This window comes from Lepidochelys olivacea (assembly GCF_965140295.1).
Source record: "Lepidochelys olivacea isolate rLepOli2 genome assembly, chromosome: 11".
NCBI classification, from domain to species: Eukaryota; Metazoa; Chordata; order Testudines; family Cheloniidae; genus Lepidochelys; species Lepidochelys olivacea.
Genome location: NC_140421.1, coordinates 2,108,555 through 2,129,704, shown reverse-complemented (window position 1 = coordinate 2,129,704; position 21,150 = coordinate 2,108,555). Strand labels below are relative to the sequence as shown.

The window sequence follows — 21,150 nt, the reverse complement described above, 5'->3', positions numbered from 1 at the left end:
GCCGTAAGGCCCCGCCTCTCCCCTCGCCTGGACTCACATCCATGTGTCCACAAGCCGTTAGCCAGCTGCTCTTGCCACGGGTAGATTGTCCACAGATCTGGTGGCCCCACCGAGAGCGACAGTTGCCTGCCACTTGCATTTTAAGACCCTGCTGTCGGTTGTTTATCACTTTGCCAGATTTTACCAAGTCTGGCTGAAGTCCTCCATGCTTGGCGTCTGCTTCCGGCTGAAATTTTGGGGAATGTTTCAGCAAGAAATGTCTCAGCCGGTGCTAAGAACAAGATCAGAGGATTAGACTAAGATTGCCCGTTTTACTGCCAATTCCTGTCGCTGTTTGGTTGAAATGTGCTAACGCCTCCATGCTTTGGAGCAGGGCCTTGCAATTTGGCAGTGGGGCGGGGGAATGTGCCTTGGTGTCAGAGATCTGCCTTTTGCCGTCGTGGCGAAAATCCACCAACACTTGGTCCAGACTTTAAGAAGAAACCCGCTTGCACATGCTCGGTAGAGACTTGTTAGCATTTGACAGCTAAATTCTCAGAAGATTCCGTCTGCACTGAGCACGCTCCAGCCCCACGGCTCCGACACTAGACCAGAGAGTCCAGGCACCATCCCCACAGAGCGACTGAGCATGCTCCACCCCAGGGCTGCAGGGCTGACTAAGACTTTCCCTGCAATTGCTGCTCTCGGCTGCTGAGGTGCCGGGACTCAGAGCAGAGACAGTGCCGTCCGTGCAGAGCGGCGAGGGGCAGAGACAAGCTGCCACAAGGTGCTGGGTGGGGGCATGGTTTCCGTCCCCTTGGCTGGTGCCCAAGATGCTGGAGAAGGAGGCAGCCCCACTCAAATGCAGCGGGGACAAGAACCAGACTGGGCTGGGGGTGGGGTAAAGGGTTGATTGGGCCAGGCAGCCTGGGCTGGGGAGAAACTCACCGTGATGGGGCTGAGCCATTGCGGGCATTGGCCGGGGCAGGCTTCTGGGGAAAGAGCGTCTCTAATTCCGAGATCACAGCCCGTCTCGTCATGCAGACGCCCCGGGGGGCCGAGCTGAGGTTGCGTGGCCAGGCTTTGTCCTGGCGTTTCCGAGCTCTGGGCTTTGCAGCCTCAGCACCGCTCCTCTCCTGCAGTTTGTTGTGTGGCAGATTGAACCGGGTGAATCAGATTGCAGGCCCCTCCCCGGCTAGCGATGCGAGTTTGGGAGCTCGCTGGGGCAGGGACCGTGCCTTCCCAGACTGCCAACGGCGCCGCTGGGCACTGCTGGGAGATGAATACATATTTTTGAGTGTGCGCATCAGGAGTTTACCCCCCAAGATATCTGACTGGATTATGGGGAATTTTGCACTCACGAGAGACGGACCTCTCCACACACAGCTCTGCCGGTGCCCCTCACTCCCGACCCACAGCCCCCTGCTAGCCCTGCCCCACACACACCCGACAATGTACCAACTTCCTGACCGGCAGTAGCGATGGCATCCAGCCCTTGGGAGTCTCTGGGCAGATACGGGGAAATAGTGCCCAGCTGCCGGGTGATGGGCGATTTCTGCTGGGGACGTGGCTGGGACCGACTGGCGCCGCTTCTGACCAAAGTCACTGTGCAAAGCCTGCACCCAGAGCCGCAGGGCTAGCCCCCTAACCTCTGGCAGCCCCTTGTCGGCCGAGATCCCCACATGCTGAGCTCAGCAGGGGCTTAGGAGCAGGAAGGATTAGTCTGTGTGCCGTAGCTCAGCCTGGAGCGGCGACCCCATCAGAACTCCCCGAGGGCCCGAACGCTTCCCGTTGGCTTCAGCGGGCCCCTCGCTGGGCTGCCTCAGCAGCGGGATAAGAACCGGGAGGCTGCGAGGGTTAGCAGACAGCTGTGCCTCAGTTTCCCCATCTGTGCCAGGAATGATGATGCTTTCCGCGCCTTGGGTCATTGCCACAAGTTACCAGGGGGCCTGGGGGATTCTCTGACCCTTTATAACCCCCACGTGTCCAAGGGAGCTGCTCCAGGAATGGCTTTGGGGCAGTTCTGTGGCCGGTGTCGTACAGCCGGTCAGTCTAGATGATCACCAGGGTCCCGCTGGCCTGGGAATCTAGGGATCTGTGCTGAATTAGTGACACGTCCCAGGAATGACAAACCTCCAGGGAACTGCCACTGCGGCAGGGAGTGGGTCAGTCCTTAGAAGGAAACAATGGGCCAGTGACCATGTGCGGTGCAACCGAACCTCTCCAGCTGCTTTCTGGCAGAGCCAAAACCCCAGCTGAGTTGCCTGGATTTTGTTCCCCTAAATGCCCCCTGCAGAGTGTGAGATCCACTCTCACTTCCCAGCCTAAGGCTTCGCGTTGCTGTGAGCTGTGACAGCTGCCGCCTTCCGCCCCAGAGGTAGCTGCATCTCCACAGCGAGCAGAGGGGCTCCTGTGGTGATCAACACTCTGTAAATGCCGAGGAGACTGAGCTCGCTTGGCAGCTTGTGCAGAGCGATACGGGCGAACGCTGGAGGGGCTGGTGAGCGAACCAGCCGGGCAGGGCCCAAGCCAAGAACAGGGGCAGCATCAGGGGGCTCGGCAGGGCCTGGCAGGGCCGTTCCCCTGCTCCTGGGGCATCCTCCCAGCCCCGCTCATTCCTGAGCGGGTCCCCTCACCGGGGCAGGGGGCGGAGTGGCCAGGAGGCAGGGGTGTGGCGTGTTAATTATAGATCCCCCCAGGTTCAGAGGGGAACAAGCTCAGACAGCCCAGGCTGCGGTGGAGGAGCCCTCGCCTCGCCCTCCCGCACGCCCCCCCCACCCCAGCTTTGAAAGGAAAACAACTCGCTGGATCCCAGCGACATCCCCTTGCGAGAGGCAGGAGCCCGACGGAAATGAATATCGCAGCTCGGCTTATGCCGGGCCGTCAGGGCAGCGGGAAGGAGGGCAGGCCTGATAAGGGGGCAGCTGAGCAGAATGGGGGGGGCGGGTAGCCCTGGGCCATGTACTAAGGGCTGGGGGCGAGGGAGACCAGAGGCTCCGAAGCCCCCTGCGCTTGCTGGGCTGTGTGTGTCCCAGCCCTGCCGGGCCAGCAGGCCGGGGTGAGCTGCAGTTCGGCATTTGGTCCAACGGCCCTCGGGCTGGTTCATCATTTTCAGATGAGTACGGAGAGTCCTCTCTTAATGAAAGTCCGGGCCCCTCCAGCTCAGCCAGCCACGCCTCCAGAGAGACCCTGCCAATTCCCAGAGTACCTGACCCCCACGCGCCCCCCCCAATCTCCCTCGCTCGCGCCATCCCCAGCACTCTCCGGAGCTGGGCAGCTCTGGGGACATGAAGCACGGAGAGACCACGGCCCAGAAAGGAACGGGAAGGAGCAGCTCGTGGTTCCTGTGCAGAGTCAGGGGACATGGGTCCTCGCCACAGGCCGAGGGTGATATATAATAGGGCCAACCTGGGGGCCTCATGCCCCCTCTTTGTGCCTCAGTTTCCCAATCTGGAAGCCCTGGGCTGTGATACCCTTGCCCCGTGTTGGGGCGGTGGGGTTCCTGCAGGAGAGGCTGGGAGCGCTTTGCGATCCCTGGAGAGGGCAGGTTACCACCCGTGTGTCTGTATGCACACCGCTGCGCTCTGCTGGATGGAGTGAGAACGGCGCCACCGCGGGTCATGGGCCCTGCGCACGGGGATTCGCTAATGCAGGAGAGACGCTCATACGAGACCCTGGTCGTCAACGGCAGCTGCCCGGGTTCTGTAACCCAAGAACTAACCTATAGCCCTCTCCCTGCCAGGGCACCCAGTGGAGGAGCCAGGGTTAACCATGTCTCACTCCCTGCCCTTTGGCCTGAGCACAGGCCTGTCCAGCATGGCTCAGAGGCAGCAGCCACACCCCACCCCAGAGGTGGCTGCATTTTACTGAGCGCAGGAGCGACAGCTGGACTTTGTGTATTGCCAGTTAGTTTGTGGAGCACGTTGGGGGTCTTTGGATCCCCAGCGAGGGGAGAGCAGCTCTGCCTTTGGGAGTTAAAGGAGCTAGAGACATATATACATTGGCCAGACCCCATCCTGGGGGATGCAGCAGGTTCTTACCTCTCTGGCACCGGGTGGGGCCAAGCCTCAGTTTCCCTGCTGGGCCCATGGTCTGCAGTCTCGTAGCTGGGTAAGTTCGTGCCTCAGTCCTCCAGCCAGAGGGCAGCCGCTCCCCTTCCAGGGCAAGGAGAGACCCTGACACAAGCCCCCTTTGACTGTCCCCACCCACAGCGTTCACCCCACTGAGGCAGGGTTCCAGCAAACATCCCCTCCCAGCCCCCATCCCGTCCCGTCCCCACCACTTGTATAGGTGCCCAGGGCCCCCTCTGCTCCAGCCCGCACCCACCATGTCATGGCCACAGCCAGGTGCTACCCACTAGCGCAGGTCAAAACCTGCCCCCTGCCCCAGGGCTGCCCCAGAGCTCCTTGACCCACCCGCCTCCGGGGCACCCCCAAACCCTTTGGCTGCAGCTGGCCCTGGGTCAGGGCATACTCCCAGGCTTGGCTTGGGCCTGGTCTTGCCCAAGCAGACCGAGGAAGTTGCATTAGGTAGCTCTGCAGTCACCTGCTCCCTGGGACCCTGCCGCCCATCAGGCCCTGTGGACGACAGCCCCCAGAATGCCCTTGTTCTGGGCCATGGCCTCTGGGCTCCTTTAAAGGGCCCCCGTAGACCCCGCTGGAGGGGTGGAACGGACAGGAGCGGGGCCGGGTTGGGAGGGCTAAGGGGGCAGCAGCAGCAGGAGACTTAAGGACAAATGCAGCCCTAATCCGAGAGCCTCAAGCTGGGACACTGTCTCCCCACGGGATGGGGCAGGAGCCATCAGCCCAGGACTGGCCACAGCCCCGGAGAGGGCCAGCCCTGCCCTGGCTGTGGGGGGCCCCCACGGGGCTTTTCTCTCTCTGCGGCAGAGGAATCGTTCCGTGCACCGATCCCTGCCGGAGGGGAGGGGGCTGAGCCGGCTCGGGACGCCTCGCCCAGCTGCACCGGCCGGGTGGCAATCCGAGCTCAGCCTGCTGGTGGCAGAGAAGGGGGCGCCTTGGGGGCGGGCTGTGAAGCCAGAGCCCACCGGGACACAGCCGTGATGCTTGTCGGGCATGGGCGTGGCAGCAGGAAGGCTCAGAGTCCATGGGGGAGGCAGAGAGATTGGAGGGGGAATCCGGGGTCGTCTGTAGCCGGGCGTCCCCGTCTTCTCTACCCTGTGGCCACCCGCCTGGGTGGGTTGTCGGTGAGGGTCGAACCTAGGACCTCTCCATCTAAGAGCAGGAGTCTCTCGTGCCTGCTGTGAAAGGGTGGCGTTAGCAGGAACAGAGACCAGCCGTGGGGTGGGGGAAGCCCTATATTGTATGAATGAGGGTTACCCCTCCCCGCCCCACTGAGCCCCGGCCCCTCCTCGGATAGATACAGGCTGGGCAGAGTTTGGTTTTTCTTTTTGTAATTTTGAAGAGCGATACTGATGTTTATTTGTAGTCGATTCAGACTGGCAGGGCTGTGGGAAGTTACAGAGGGTCGGACAATGCCGGGGGACGGGGGGAAGGAGGGGAACCAGTACTAGTTAATGGCAGTGGATGGTGAAGACTTGTTCTGGTCAAGTTCAAGTGCTACTGGCCAGTTGTGTGAAATCGACGTTTATCGACATTCACCCACAAAAATCGAATCCTTCCCAACACGGCTCTACCATGGGCAGATTCTCCCATTCTGGACACAGGGCGGGAAGGCCTGGACTGGTTTGTGGGGCCGCTCTCAGGACCTGGGGAGGAGCTGAGGGCAGAGGGCTGGGCAGCAAACCAGAGCTGGGGGCTGGGGCAGGCAGTCGGGGGTCCCCCCATGCCTGTCTCAGTGTCGGACCCCAGGCTGCTGCTTGGTGTGGAATGGGCACCATGATTCCAAGCTGCCACAATCGGCTTATTCCACCCCGAAGACCCTCTTGTCCTGACCCTCATAGGAGGAGAATCAATAAATCGTCCCTAAGGCCCCCGCCTTAGGCAGCTGTAGTATCAGGAGCCAGAAGGCCGGGCTGATCCCTCCCGTTCACACACACCCGGGCTGCAGCATCCCTTGACCTTGTTGCTGGAGGCTGATGGTGGGGCATCGGGAGGCAAGCCTGGGAGCTGGGGAGGAACTTGGCAAGCAGCCAGGGGTCTTCCTGGGGCTTTATCGCCGGGCAAGGTCGTTCGGCTCTTCTCCCACAAGGTAAACAGAGAACAGCCCCTGCTGCAAAAGCGCCTCCCTCCCCCAGGGAGGAGACATTCCAAGAATGTGCGGCACGCTGCAGCCCGCCCCGGGCACTGCCCACCCGGGGCCCGGGCTGAGACGCCGTGGAATCAAGGGCTGGGCTCAGCCGGGCCCCGCTCTGCAGGGGGGTACAAATGCCTGCCCCCAGCACCTTGTTGTAATAGCACCTGGGTGCCCAGGCTGTGCAGCCACCCGACGAGACACAGCCCCCGCCTCGAAGAGCTCGGGAGCTAAATAAACCGGGCAGGCAAAGAGTGGGAGGGGAAACTGAGGCACAGAGAGGGGACAGGGCTTGCCACAAGCAGAGCTGGGACTAGAACCCACTTTTCCTGATGCTCAGCCTGGTACATTAGCCATTGAGCCAGGCTGCCTGTAGCGTGCCCTGCTCTCTGCATTGCCCTGGCGAAGGGCCTGGCCGGCATTGTGTCTGAGCGCACGGCCCTGTAGAGCTCTGCCGAGAGGGGCAGGGCCAGACGTGGATCTCAGCAACGCTGGTGTCAACCCAGGGCACGGCTATGAACGAGTATTGATCCGTGATCCACTCACAGGCCAGGCCCCCAGCGTGCCAGGTGCTGTCTGAACCCAGAACAAGGAGAACTGCACTGCAGTTACTCCGGAGTCACACCCCACTCAGTGAGAACAGGATCAGGCCCTCGCAGGCTGCTTTCCCTCTTTGGATCGTGGGGGAAATCGAGGCAGAGTCATTCCTGGTGTAACGCGGTGTGACCTGGGAGGATTGACACCAGGTCTGGATTTGGACCCGTGTCTGGTGGGCCAGGAGAGTCCGAAACCACCAGGGTGTCCTGATAAGGCAGAGCTGGACAGTATTTTCGTGTGTACAGAATACACCAGCCACACAACGGTCCCTCTCCCCTGCTCAACCCCCCATCCCTCTTCCCCCCAGACTGACCCGTAGCAGAGGGGGAGCCCTCGCTCGCGGGGTTGCCACGGCAGTGCAATAGTCGCTGATATTTCTACAGTATCTATCACTCCTCCCGGCATCTACTCGACCCACTAACACCACAGCAACTGCTTACACTCACCTCACCCACCAAGGAAAGGCAGCCACCTCTGGGGTGGATTCCAGCAGCTGATCAGCTGTGCAGGGACAGTACACAGGAGCATAGGGCAGGAGAATTCAGCAGCTGGTTGACCTCACAGGCACAGGGGCAGATTAGAAATAAGCGAGTGATTTTCTCTCTCTTACCACGGGGCTCTGCCATCAGCCCAGTGCCCCCTAGCACCATGCTGGGGCACTGGGGTCAGCATGAGCCGGAGAGGAGAGCGCCCCCTACTGAGTCACCCCCTGCACTCTCTGGAGCCGCTCCCCGCCCCTAGTTCTGGCACTGGTGTGAGCTGCATGGAGGCAGGGCCCTCCTTTGCCTCCTGCGTCTCTCGGGGCTCATTCCGGAGCTGAGCTGGGCTCGTGGAGCCAGGGGCTGGTCGCTTGGCCAAAGGCTTGCAAGTCCTGCCAGCAGCCTTTGGCACAGCAGGCTGGGAGGGGCTGCCGAGGGACCTGGCAGGGCCAGGCTCCCACCCCCTGTCCGGCAGCTCCCCCAGCGCACCGAGGGGCAGCTGCTCCTAGGCTGTGAGAGTTGCCCCCAGCGGGCCCATCCCGCCACCGTGCTCGGCACCTGGGTGGCAGGCTCCCTGGAGAGACCTGGAGGACCTCAGCTCCACCTTGCCCTCTCTCCAGTGCCCGGCTTCCCCAGAGAGCCCAGCGCCTGGAGGGGAGCAGCTGCTGCGACCAGCCCAGGCTGCCCCAAGGGAAAGACGGGAGCTCGCTGATGTGCCGTCCCCAGCCATCACCACCCCTGCCTCACTTGAGGGGGCTCAGAGGCTCAGGGTCCGTCTGGGCTCTTGGCTGCCCGTGGGTACCCACTGATGCCGGGGAGAGGAGGCGGCTCTCCTCGCGGTCCCATGAGGCCCCGGCCGTGCGCTGTGGGAGAAGAGGGCACGGGTGGGCTCGGGGACAGGGTTCCCGCACAGAGAGCCCCATGGTAAGGGGCAGAGAGACAGTGCAGACAGGCGGCGGGGCCCGTGGGTGACACAGGACGGGGCAAGAGCGGACGCCCTGGGAAGGGCCTCGGTGGGGAGGGCAGGCCGCGGGGGCATCAGGCGGAGGAGGGCTGCGTACAGGGCCTGCACCAGCCCCAGTGCCCAGCTGCTACAGCTGGCTTCCTCCGCTCTCTCCCTTCTCCAGGGCAGTGGGCAGCCCCCTGGTCATGGACCCCAACAGCATCTGCCGGAAGACCAAGCGCCTGGCGGGGAAGCAGGCCGAGCTGTGCCAGACGGAGCCCGACCTCGTGCAGGAGGTGGCCAAGGGCGCCAGGCTGGGGGTGCGGGAATGCCAGCACCAGTTCCGCTTCCGCCGCTGGAACTGCACCAGCCACAGCAAGAACTTCGGCAAGATCCTGCAGCAGGGTAAGGCTGGCGGGGCCAAGGCGACCCCTGGGGCCAGGCTCCCCCCCGGAACCCCCAGGACAGCTGGAAACTCCCCCCGCCCCGTGCTGTTGCGGGAGGGGCTGGCCGGCGCCTAGAGACAGGGGGGCTGGGGAGTCGGAGCGGGGGCTCCAGTCTAAGGGAAAAGGGAGGGGGCCAAGCCCCACGGCGGAGGGAGAAGTGGGTCCCCACCTGTCTGGAGGCTATCAGAGGGGGCTGTGTGCGTGGGGCACAGATCAGCCTGTGCGTCAGTGTCCGAGTCAGGATCAGAGGGGGCTGTGTGCGTGGCTGTCACGGGGTCCCCGGGCGATGCTCTGGGACTGCTCCCCAGGAAGCCAGGCAGGGCTCTGGGGGAGTCTCCTCTCGGGGAGCAGCCTGTCTGCAGGACACACAGCTCACCCGGCTTCCCCCTTCCTGGGTCTGACCTCAGAGCATTCAGCCTCCTCTGCCCCTCCGTGCACTTCCCACAGCGAGTCCGCCCAGGTGGGGTACTGGGGAAGCCAGAGGGTCCTGCCCCACAACTCCGCAGTCAGACAGGACTCTCAGCCAGCCAGTAAAACAGAAGGTTTATTAGACGACAGGAACATGGTCTAACACAGAGCTTGTAGGTGCAGAGAACCGGACCCCTCACCTTGGTCCATTTTGGGGAGCAGTGAGCCAGACAACCACGTCTGCCCTTCACTCCATGTCCCCAGCCAGCCCCAAACTGACTCCCCCTCCAGCCCCTCCTCCTCCGGGCTTTGTCCCTTTCCCCAGGCCAGGAGGTCACTTGATTCCTTTGTTCTCCAACCCTTTAGCTCTCACCTTGCAGGGGGAAGGGCCCAGGCCATCAGTGGCCAGGAAACAGGGTGTCGGCCATTCTCTGTGTCCAGACCCCTGCACACACTTGCCCTCTAGGGCTCTGCAATGATCATACACCCTTACCCCACCACCCAGACACTCAAGAACTGCATAGGGGAAACTTAGGCACCCCCACACTATTCAGAGGAAACATTAAGAACAGTCCCACTTCATCACATCTCTCCCCCCTTCGAGATCGAACTGAGCGGGGTCACTTTAGCTGGTGACCTGGGGAAGTTCGAAGCCACCAGCGTTCCCAAGGAGGCCCCAGCATCTCTCCCGTTCCTTGATAGGAGTTACACCAGGCCTTTCCAGTTTCACGCCCTCCCTTAGGTCGGGAGTGGTCAATAGCATTTGCAGGCCGCATGTGGGAAGGTTTATGTGGCCCATGCCCTTTGGCCACCCCAAAACCTTAGGGGCTCAAACTGGGATTGGGTCTTCTCCCCAACAAGCTGGCCAAACACAGCCACTTGGTTAGAGGACTGTTTAACTTTCTTAACAGCTTTCACTTCATCTGAGACCCTCTCAAAGCTATCCACACTGGATCTTTCAACAGGAAAGTCAGTGGATCCATTCACAACAGAAAATTTCTGGCTGTTAGGAACTGAAACTTTCTTGATTAAATCACTTTCACACCCTTCAGTTGCAGTAAACTGCTGGCAAAGACTCCATGAGGATTCCTTTCCCTAGGGCTTTTCTATGCAACAATTCACCCCTCACAGAAATTCTGCTCTTACCCTCTTTCCCTAGGGCTTGCTCTAGAGGAACACTTTCCTGAGCAACGACAGACTCTTTCTGGGTCTCCCTTACATCCAGAATTACCTCTGGCCCATCCGGCGGATTCCTACACAATCCCCTTTCAGGCAAACTTACAGACTTCCTAGATAAAAGGTCAGAAGCATTCTCCTTCCCTTTGCCACACACAAGTTCAGGAATCTTTTCCTTCTTGCTACAGGTTTCCACACCCTCAGTAGGTAACACAATCACACACCTTCATGCTCTCCTTGTGCCCTGGCTAGGATCTCACCCTGATTAGACAGAGTTGCTACACCCTTTCCCAACAACACACTAGCAATGGGCAAAATACAAGCACCAGAATTGTCTGGGCTCTGGGATTTTACATAGACACTGACTGGATGCAACCTAGTTACAGGGCTATTCTCCCGAGCGGACACAAACTTAGGACTGTTCCCTTCCTGGGCTTTAGCTGAATCCAGAGCCAACTCTGAGACAACTGCAAGACCCTCAACCATCACAGGCTGCAAGGCCCCTTCTGTCTGCTCCACAGACAAAGAAGAGCCGGACACACTTTCTCCTTTACCAGACACCCAGCTTGGGATCTCATTCCCCTGGTCCCAGCACACAAGGCTGGTCACAGAGAACTGCTTGGAGATCAGGGTAGCTCCCTCCATAGGCAAGTCAATACCCCAGACACACACAGACACGTTTCCTTCACTGTCACAATTCTCCACCCAGCTAACAGGTAAGGTCCAGGGACACTCATCTTCCACTCTCCTCGCCTTCCCACCCTGCTGCCTAGACACAGCCATCAGCTCACAAGGCTGCCTAGGCTCATCCAAACTTTCCTTACCAAGCACCTTGCCACTCCCAACAGATCCCCTGCCCTGCCTGTGTCTCCCCCCACTCAGCTGGGGTCTTATCTCCCCCCTTGCTCAGCGCTGCCCTGGCTGTCCCAGTGGGGGTAGGCAGCGAGCTCCCTGCTTTCCTCACTGCATCAGAGCCAGCCTGAGCCCCCTGAGCCCCTTCTCCAGTGTGCAAGGGGGGCGGGGAGCATCTCTCTGTCCCACCCAGCCCCAGGGGTCTGGTTACAGGCAGGCAGGTAGCCTGAGCCTAGCCGCTCCTCCCTGCTGCCAGCCAGGTCATCTGCATTTTCACTGACCGTTTCCCTCTCCACCGATTGGTTCCCTGGATTCAAATTCAAACCCTTGGCAGTTACCGGAGCAGGGCCTAGATCCTGTCCCAAAGAGACACAGTCACCCCACAACAGGGTCTTGCAGCTGGTGTGCTGGAGAACCACAACGACCAGCCAGCCCAACCCCTCCTGGGTCTGCACAGGGATCTGGGTCATAGGCAGGGCAAGGGGCTTCGTCCCTGGGACCCTCACCCAGCTCACACAGCCCCTCAGCATCTGAGGCTGCACCACCCAGGGCCTGACAACAGTTCTCTCTGTCCCAGGATCTCGCGACCCCAGGAACGTCCCCCCATTGACCATCACCTTCCGCTCCCACTGGGGGTCCGAGGGGCCTGGCCCCAGGAAACTCCACACAGACATATAGGTTGGGGGTCAGGAGTGGGAGCCTGTCCACCTCCCCACCCATCTGGCTGACGGAGTCTATGGCCTTGGGACCCAGCAAGGGAGCTAGACACTGGGGCTTTTCCGCAGGGTCCCCCTGGTTCAAATCGCCAGCCTGCTCAAAGGCAGTGAGGTGGCATCCACATCCCCCCATCCTTAACCAGGGGCAGCAATTTAGTCTCGAGGTTCCCTGCGGAACTGGCCCCCCGGGGTCTATCCCCACTCACCCCGGGGAGGTCCCCTAGGCCTCTCCGCTCCCCCACTGCCAGTTCATGCTGCTGCTGCTTCTGCAGCTCTTACTTGGACTCTCGCTGTCTCTCACAGTCCTCTGGCTCTCTCGGACTCAGCTCCAATCCCATCCATCTCCGATGCCCCGATGGGGAGCCCGATCGTGAAGACCCCAGTCTGGTCGGGGACAGGAGTCTTGGCGATGCCTGGCTATCACTCCAGCTGCTCCCAGATCCTGCTATAGCCCCATTTGGGGTCAGGAATCTGTCCCTGAGAGCGGTCATCCCCCTCCAGCTGTACGATGAACTGTGCTCTGGTGAACTTTCCAATGCTCAACCCTCTCTTCCTGCACAGGGTTACAATGTCCTTCTCAAGGAGACGGTGACAGGCCATCACTCCGCTCTTCCCAAGCTGTTGTGGACTCACAGGCCTGTGTGTTCTCAGCTCCCCACAGTTTCCAGGGAGAACCCCTAGTGTGCCAGCCCTTCTCGAGGTCACCGCCTCTTTGCCAGGGTCGAGCTGCAGACTCCTCCGCCCCTGGGACCGCTCGCTGCAAGCTCCCGGGGGACCCTCTTACTGCAAAAGTCCTTCTCTCTGGGTACACACACTTCCAGGGGTTAACCGCCCCCTGAAACCGTCTCTCTCTGAATCTTCAGCACGCCTGGTCCCCATCAATCCCCCTTCGTTTTACTGCTCCCCAGTCACTTACTGCGGGAAGCGCCGTCCACGGGGTGCAGTGGATCCCACCGCTACCACCAGTTGTCACGGAGTCCCTGGGCGATGCTCTGGAACTGCTCCCCATGAAGCCAGACAGGACTCTGGGGAAGTCTCCTCTCTGGGAGCAGCCTGTCTTCAGGACACACAGCTCACCCGGCTTCCACCTTCCTGACCTCAGAGCATTCAGCCTCCTCCGCCCCTCCGTGCACTTCCCACAGCGAGTCCACCCAGGTGGGGTCCTGGGGAAGCCAGAGGGTCCTACACCCCAACTTCGCAGTCAGACGGGACTCTCAGCCAGCCAGTAAAACAGAGGTTTATTAGATGACAGGAACATGGTCTAAAACAGAGCTTGCAGGTGCAGAGAACAGGACCCCTCAGCTGGGTCCATTTTGGGGGGCAGTGAGCCAGACAACCAGCTGCATTCATCACGGGGGTCCCTGCAGTCCCGCCGAGGGGGAGCCCTCAGAACCAGAGCCAGCCTGGCCTTACGAAGTGGGGTCACTGGCACATTTAGTGATTAACCGACCTCCCTGCGCCCGCTCCCCTGGGTGAGAGCCAGGCCACGGCGCAGGCCCCCAGGGGCGCCGGTTAGTGCTCCACGGTGCAGCAGGGCCGAAGGTTTACTGCCGGGACATGTCTCCCCGTGTTGTAATGAGCCAATTACCCGTGCTCCCAGCCACCGTGGGGCTTAATAATGCTCAAGAATGCCTCCGCGTCTGGCAGTGATTTACTGCGCCCCGAGGTGGCATGCCCCCCCCACGCCACTCCCTGCATGCGCCTGCGTGGAGGGCACCGGGGGCGGGGGAGGCTTGCAAATAGCTTGCACGCAGCCTGCGGGAGAGGGGCATGGGGGTAGAGAGGGCTGGCAGGGGGCCAGGGGGATCTGCCATGAGGAGGGGGCACTGGGATGGGCAGCGGGGGTTAGGGATGTAGTTTCGCTCCTGCCCTTGGCTGGTGCCTGGCCCAGTTGTAGCCAAGTTGGTCCCCCCACCCCCCACCCCCAGCCTGCAGAGCCCCGGTGTCATGTAGGCAGCTGCACGGGCGGTGTGCCGCGGATGGCCGGACCTGGGGGGCGCTTGCCTCCTGCCACGGTGGGCTGCCCTGGCCCTGTGGGGCCTGGCTGTCCCTGGCCCTGTGTCGGGCCTGTCCGAGCACATGTGGGACCCCCACCCCCGGCCACCCTAGGGGACATCAAACCCCCCAACCTGTGCCCAGCTGGGGTGGGGGGGCCACAAGGGAATTTAGTGCCCCCTGGCTGCAGCTCAGCTGTCGCCCAAGCTGGCCCTACTGCATGTCCAGCCACTGCCCTCTACTGGTGGGACTCAGTGCTTCCACTGTGTGTCATAAGCCCTGTAGTGCTACGAGCTAATGGAGTGCTGGACCAGGCAGGGCGGCGTTTCCTGCTGTCTCTGAGAATGCCCCGAGGGCCCTGGGGGCAGCACAGTGACACCCTGGGCAACAGTGGAGACGCCATGTCCCAGCATGCAGTGCGGCTGGGCTGCCTGGATCGGCATGGAGCATTGCATGCTGGGAACTGTCACTTCCGAGGGCCGCAGCAGCACCTCTGGGCTACCCCAGCTAGCAAACCGCGGGAGCACCCGGGCCTGTGCATGCCACTGCCGGGTGCGCCCAATGAGACGCCCCCCTTCCCTTGGGGCTCCAGCTGCTGCAAAGGGGCTGGGGCATCCTGCATGTGTCTGGGGCGGCTCCCTGCTCTGGAGACATTTATCCCAGCAGGGCCAGTGCCCAGATTTCTCAGGCAATGCCCATTCCCACCCGCCCTGAGGCCAGTAAGTTCTCAGAGGGAGGCGTGCGCTGCCCCAGGGAACAGCAAAGACCCATCCCCACAAGCGTCAGGGCACTAAATGTGCCAGTGACCCCACTTCGTAAGGCCAGGCCGGCTCTGGTTCTGAGGGCTCCCCCTCGGCGGGACTGCAGGGACCCCCGTGATGAATGCAGCACCCACGCTTGCCTTTGCTCCATGCACATGTACCGTGCTGGTCAGCCGCTGTGTCCACCACCCGGCCTCACCCGGCCACAGCCCCGAGCCAGCAGCCCTCCCCTCCCACAGGCTCTTGTAGGAAGCAGTGAGGGGCAGCAGCTTGTGCTGTGACCCCCACTCCAGCCCTGTGGGGGCCGTGGATCTGCCTTAGGACAGGGAAGAGAAGGAGGAACCCACCCTGCCCTCCTGCCCCTGCCATGATCTCCCAAGGGGAGAGGTGGGAGCCCTGTCCCACACACCAGCTTTCCCACCGGGAATGACGTGGGGTTCTCCCGTTGGTAGGACCATGGACCTGCAGCTCTGGGGGCTGCGGTGGTGCCGGGGAACGTCCCAGCTCAGAAGGATGAGAAATGCCAGCTCAGGACTCCTGGATGGGGCCCCGTGGGACCAGCATGGCTGAGCTCCCCCGCAACCCCTGCATCCAGCCCCGAGCAGGCAGCCAACGAGCGACGAGCCGTTAGAGACACAGCCAGTGTTGCTGGAATGCCGTCAAGCGATGGAGAACCCAGCCCAGGCCGCCAGGGGGTCCAATGGGTAACTCCTGTCCCCGTTAAACATTTGCACCTTACGTCTACTCTGAGTCGCTCTAGCATAAGAACATCAGAGCGGCCAGACTGGGTCAGACCAAAGGTCCATCCAGGCCAGCGTCCTGTCTGCACACAGTGGCCAATGCCAGGTGCCCCAGAAGGAGCAAACCTAACAAGTAATGATCAAGTGATCTCTCTCCTGCCGTCCATCTCCACCCTCTGACAAACAGAGGCGAGGGACATCATTCCTTACCCATCCTGGCTAATAGCCATGAATGGGCTTAACCTCCATGAATTTATCTAGTTCTCTTTTAAACCCTGTTATAGCCCTAGCCTTCACAACCTCCTCAGGCAAGGAGTTCCACAGGTTGACTGTGCGCTGAGTGAAGAAGAACTGCTTTTTATCTGTTTTAAGCCTGCTGCGCATTCATTTCATTGGGTGGCCCGTAGTTCTTATATTATGGGAACAAGTAAATAATTTTCCTTATTCCCTTTCTCCACACCACTCATGAGTTTATAGACCTCTATCATCTCCCCCCTTAGTCTCCTCTTTTCCAAGCTGCAAAGTCCTGGCCTCTTTAATCTCTCCTCCTACGGGACCCGTTCCAAACCCCTGATCATTTTAGTTGCCCTTCTCCGAACCTTTTTCAATGCCAGCATCAGCTGCTGGGTCTCGTTAGCCCTTCATCTGCTAGGTCAAAGCACCATCAGCTGTCAGAGATCGCCTTCCCGGGCAGGTCCTTCTGAACGCTGATCAGTCACCGCTCAGCCTTCCCTTGGATACCTCGCCAGGTGGAGCCGGCGCGGCTCTCGCTCTCGGGCAGGTTTTCCAGCCCTCGCCTGGGCGCCCTTTTCTGAGCCCTTTCCCATGAGGCGCCGTTCTGGACGTGGGGCCTCCAGGTGGGTCCTGGTCTGGCTGATGCCATGTGCTGAGGTGACGCCGGCTCCAGGACACGTTCCCTACATGCACGGCCGAAGCTCATGCTCGCCCTTCTGGACGCAGAGCACGCCGTGGGGAGCTCACCAGGATGCCTGGGTCCTGTGCAGAGTTGCTGCATTGAGGGGTCTGCCCCACGCCTGAGCTAGGTTCTGCGTTAGCAGGCACAGGACTGGCCCTTTGGCCGTATGAGACGGCACAGCGGAGACCCAGGTGCGGAGCAGCAAGCGTAGACAGCTTGGTGTCTGGAAACCAGTGAGTGGGGACCCCCTGCTTTGAGAACAGCAGAGTCTGGGGGCTCTGATCCCCTTGGGCGACCGCTTCTGGGTGCTCTGTGCCCAGATGCCACGGTGACAGGCCCAGTGCAAATGCATCTGTGAGGCAGGTCAACTCCGTCGCCACATCCCCTCCCCTGGCTCCCCACGCCCCGGGCCTGCGCCCGTCACAGTGGTGCCCCTCCTAGCCCGCTCTCTTGTCTCCGAGCACGTCGTCTTTAGCCCAGGGCTGGTCTCTCCCTGGGCATCTGGGCATCGCCTGGTCCGATGGGGGTGGCTATCCTGAACGAGGACCCACGGGGCTAGTGCAGTGTCCCCCATGGCCAGGCCCCACAGCCCCACCGGGGCCAGGAGTTGGGCTCCCACATGGGCTGCAGAGGGAGGGCTGGGGGCCCTGCCGAGTGCTGGATGGGCCCCAAACCCTGCATAAGTGCCGCAGTGCCAGAGCAGCAGCCGAGGGGGTGATGCTGCTCGAATCGTTCGCTGGGGCTGCTGGAGCAGGTCCGGGCAGGGGAAGGATGCTTGGAATTCGTGTCCCGGAGCAGAGATGGGGAGAACACGCTCATCAGAAATAATCCCGCAGGGCGGAGGCTGCTGCTTGGAGAGTGAGGTGGGTGTGTGAGCGCCCCAGCATCGCCCCATGGGGAGGCACCGGGCAGGGCAGCCTGGCACGTGCCCCAGGAGGGGGGTGGGCCCCAGTGGGGCCTCCCCAGCTCCGTCACCTCCCAGCCAGCCCCCGGTTGGACTCTCAGACTTTGCAGCTCTGGGGCAGGGGGGAGCTGAGGCCATCTGGGGCATTAGCTGCCGGGATCTCCTGGCGCCCCCTGCGGGCTCAGAGCCGTCACTGACACAATGCTGAGCTACTCGCATCTGCCCTCTACTGGCTGCAGTCAGCACCACTCAGCTGAGGGTCAAAGTCCCTGTACTGCTTGTAACTAATGGGGAGTTGCCTTTAGCTCGAGGTGGGGACCCATGCTTTTGGGGGCTCAGGGAGTTGGGGTGGGAGGGCAAGAGAGGCGTTGATTCCGTGGTTGGGGTGCTGCACACGGGGACAGCCTCTGGCGACTCTGATCTATGCCCCCCCCCTCATTGGCTCCAGGAAGTGCCCCTGGGGTGGGGGATGGGGTTAACCCTCCTTGGAGGGACTGCGTGGGGGGGCTCTGGGACAGTGAAGGGAACCTGGCCAGGCTGGACAAGCTGCAGCATCCCCCCAGCTGCCATCCTGCCTCAAAGCATTAGTGTAACCCGCCTCGCAGCCCCAACCCCGAGCCCCTGTCCCCACCTGCCCCACAGAACCCCCCTGCCCCCGCCCCCGCCCCCGAGGTCCGAGAGTGACCAGTGAGCCCCTGTGCAGAGGGAGGCCTCATGGTGGGGGTGTTACATTTTCCAAGCCTCTTTCTCCCGGCAGAGCCTTTTGCAAACCAGACACAGGGACCCCCCCCCACCCCCAGTGACAGGAGACCAACAGCCACCTCTGGGGCAGCACAGGGTGCCCGCTGCACAGCCCACGGCAGCCTGGGGCAGGAAGGGAAGATGCCAGGGCAGGGGGGAGGGTTAGAGTGGCATTGCCCGAGCCGGGAGGGGGGGTCACACCCCAGCCCCTGGCAAAATCCCCCCCAGGGGTACCCGCCAGCCAGTGCCCCCTGCAGCACAGCGCCCCCTCGCGTTGCTTGCCGGCAGGTTGCCTCCACCGCCCCGGGGGCAACCGGCTAATGCTGCTTCCCCCCCCCCCCAGATATCCGGGAGACGGCCTTCGTCTACGCCATCACCGCGGCCGGCGTGAGCCACGCCGTCACCCAGGCCTGCAGCATGGGCGAGCTGCTGCAGTGCAGCTGCGAGGGGACGCGGAGCCGGGCTCCCCCGCTGCCCACGGCCGGCCCGGGCCCCGAGGGCTCCACCTGGGAGTGGGGTGGCTGCGGGGACGACGTGGAGTTCGGCTACGAGAAGTCCCGGCAGTTCATGGACGCCAAGCGGAAGAAGGGCAAGAGCGACATCCGCACCCTCATCGACCTGCACAACAATGAGGCCGGGCGCCTGGTAAGCCCACCGCCAGGCCGGGCCGGCCCCCCTACCCCGTCCTCCCCACCCGACGGGCAGGGCACCTGCCAACCACACTTCCGCTGCCCTGCCACCGCCGGGCCGGCCCCCATACCCCGTCCTCCCCACCCGACGGGCAGGGCACCTGCCAACCACACTCCCCCTTGCCCTGCCACTGCCAGGCCAGCCCCCTTACCCGTCCTCCTCATCCCCGCCCCACCCGACGGGCAGGGCACCTGCCAACCACACTTCCCCTGCCCTGCCACCGCCGGGCCGGCCCCCCTACCCCGTCCTCCCCACCCGACGGGCAGGGCACCTGCCAACCACACTTCCCCTGCCCTGCCACTGCCAGGCCAGCCCCCTTACCCCGTCCTCCCCACCCGCTGGGCAGAGCACCTGCCAACCACACTCCCCCTTGCCCTGCCACTGCCAGGCCAGCCCCCTTACCCCGTCCTCCCCACCCGCTGGGCAGGGCACCTGCCAACCACACTCCCCCTGCCCTGCCACTGCCAGGCCAGCCCCCTTACCCGTCCTCCTCATCCCCGCCCCATGCAATGAGCAGGGCACCTGTTAACCACACTCCCCCCCTTCTCTGCCACAGCCCAGCCATGCTGCCCACCAAGTACCATTCCCCTGCCCTCCACGCTGCCCACTGAGTGCCAACCCCCGCCCTGCCATGGCGCTGCCCAGCCACGCTGCCCACTGAGTGCCAACCCCCGCCCTGCCATGGCGCTGCCTGGCTACGCTGCCCACTGAGTGCCAACCCCCGCCCTGCTACGGTGCTGCCCGGCCACGCTGCCCACTGAGTGCCAACTCCCCCCAGCCCTGCCATGGCCTGGCCATGCTGCCCACCAAGTACCATTCCCCTGCCCTGCCACGCTGCCCACTGAGTGCCAACCCCCGCCCTGCCATGGCGCTGCCCAGCCACGCTGCCCACTGAGTACCAACCCGATGGCCCTCCAGTACTGCACTGTCCAGGCACAGCCGCACGCTGCCCTCCAAGCATGCACCATGTACCACACCTAGGTGCTCCTTTGCTTGACACCCACCAGCACACACCCACCTTCCCCCGCCAACAATTCCCTCCCCCATGACCCTCCCTCCCCGGCAGGGTGCCTGCCCGGCCCTGGAAAGCCTGACACCCACCCCAGTTCTAAACCCCCTGCCTCAAATCTGCTCCGGCCCTTGCTGCAGAACCAAGTTTTATTCTTCCCAAATCAGGCTCACTTAGTGACCTCAGCCCCACTCTCCTGCCTGGGCACTGCCCGTGCCCAGCCCCCTGCCAAGCTCTCCCTGGCCCGGTGCCCATCCCCAGCCGTGCCCCGGGCTGGCTCTGGTGGGCACTGGTCCAGTCTCTGCTGGCAGGTGGCTGGTGAGGTTGGGTCCAGCTACCCTTATGGCCCCCCCCGGACACTCCTGTCCCCCCGTGCTGTCCAGCACCCGGTACACCCCCCTCCTTTGGGGGGGCTGGCGTCCCGGTGGGGTTTGATGAGAGGCTCTGGGCAGAGGCAGGAGCGGGGGGGCAGGGCGGGGGCCAGGGGGCCAGGCAGGGGACCCCAGTGCGGGGCGGGGGGGCCGGAGCCGGCCCCCGCTGAGCGGCCCTGTCTCCCCCAGGCTGTGCGGAGCTACACGCGGACGGAGTGCAAATGCCACGGCCTGTCCGGCTCCTGCACCTTGCACACCTGCTGGAAGAAGATGCCGCACTTCCGCGAGGTGGGCGACCGCCTGCTGCAGCGCTTCAACGGGGCCTGCCAGGTGATGGGCGCCAACGACGGGAAGACGCTGCTGCCCGTGGGCCGCAGCCTCAAGCCCCCCGACCCCCAGGACCTCGTCTACTCGGCCGACTCGCCCGACTTCTGCGCCGCCAACCGCAAGACGGGCTCGCCGGGCACGCGGGGCCGGGTGTGCAACGGCTCGGCCCCGGGCGTGAGCGGCTGCGACCTGCTGTGCTGCGGGCGCGGGCATCGGGCCGAGACGGTGGTGCTGGAGGAGAGCTGCCTCTGCCGCTTCCGCTGGTGCTGCGTGGTGCAATGCCGCAAGTGCCGCGTGCACCAGGAGCTCAGCCTGTGCCTCTGAGCCGGCCGGGGCCCCTCTCCCGGCCGCGGGCGCTGGGGCAGGGTCTCTGTCCAGCCCCCGGGGAGGGGCTGGGTCGCGCCCCCCCTGCCGGCCAGGGGCCCCGAGGCCTGGGGGCCGGGCTGCGTCGGGGGGCGACGCACACAGACTCAGCGGGGATGCGGCCGGACTCCCTCACCGGCGAACCCGCATCAGGCCAGGGTGGCGCCCGGGCTGCCCCCTCCCGGCCGCCTCCTCGGGCCCCGGCCGCCACCGGGCCAGGGGCTCCGTGGGCACGGGGGTGACACTAATAAAGATATTTCAACAGAGTCCTGCCCCCTTTCCTGGAGCAGGGCTGCGGAGGGGACGCCAGCTTTGGCCACACCCCAGAAGGGGATGCTGGCTGGGGGGCAGCCAGCCGCGGCCGTGCCCCAGAGGGGACCTTCTCCGGGGGCACCCACACATTGCCACACCCTGCAAGGGAGATTCGTTCGGGGCCCAGCCGGTTCATGAACTGAACATACCCTTGGTCCAGCCCACGTCTGCCCCGGCTCCTGGGCGCGGCTCCCCCCGAACCGCTCACTCAA

At 63.0% G+C, this 21,150-nt stretch overlaps 1 protein-coding gene across 2 annotated transcripts in view; it reads left to right on the top strand.

The window, feature by feature from the left end:
* The window catches only part of WNT6 (Wnt family member 6), a 29,657-nt gene extending 8,765 nt beyond the window's left edge, over positions 1-20,892 (top strand). For both annotated transcript variants that reach the window (XM_084643048.1, XM_084643049.1), the window contains exons 2-4: positions 8,396-8,616; positions 18,210-18,511; positions 20,126-20,892. In XM_084643048.1, coding sequence (XP_084499174.1) covers positions 8,396-8,616; positions 18,210-18,511; positions 20,126-20,587 — 985 coding nt within the window. In that variant the 3' untranslated portion in view covers positions 20,588-20,892. The remainder of the gene's footprint in view (positions 1-8,395; positions 8,617-18,209; positions 18,512-20,125) is intronic.
* The last annotated feature ends 258 nt before the right edge of the window (positions 20,893-21,150 follow it).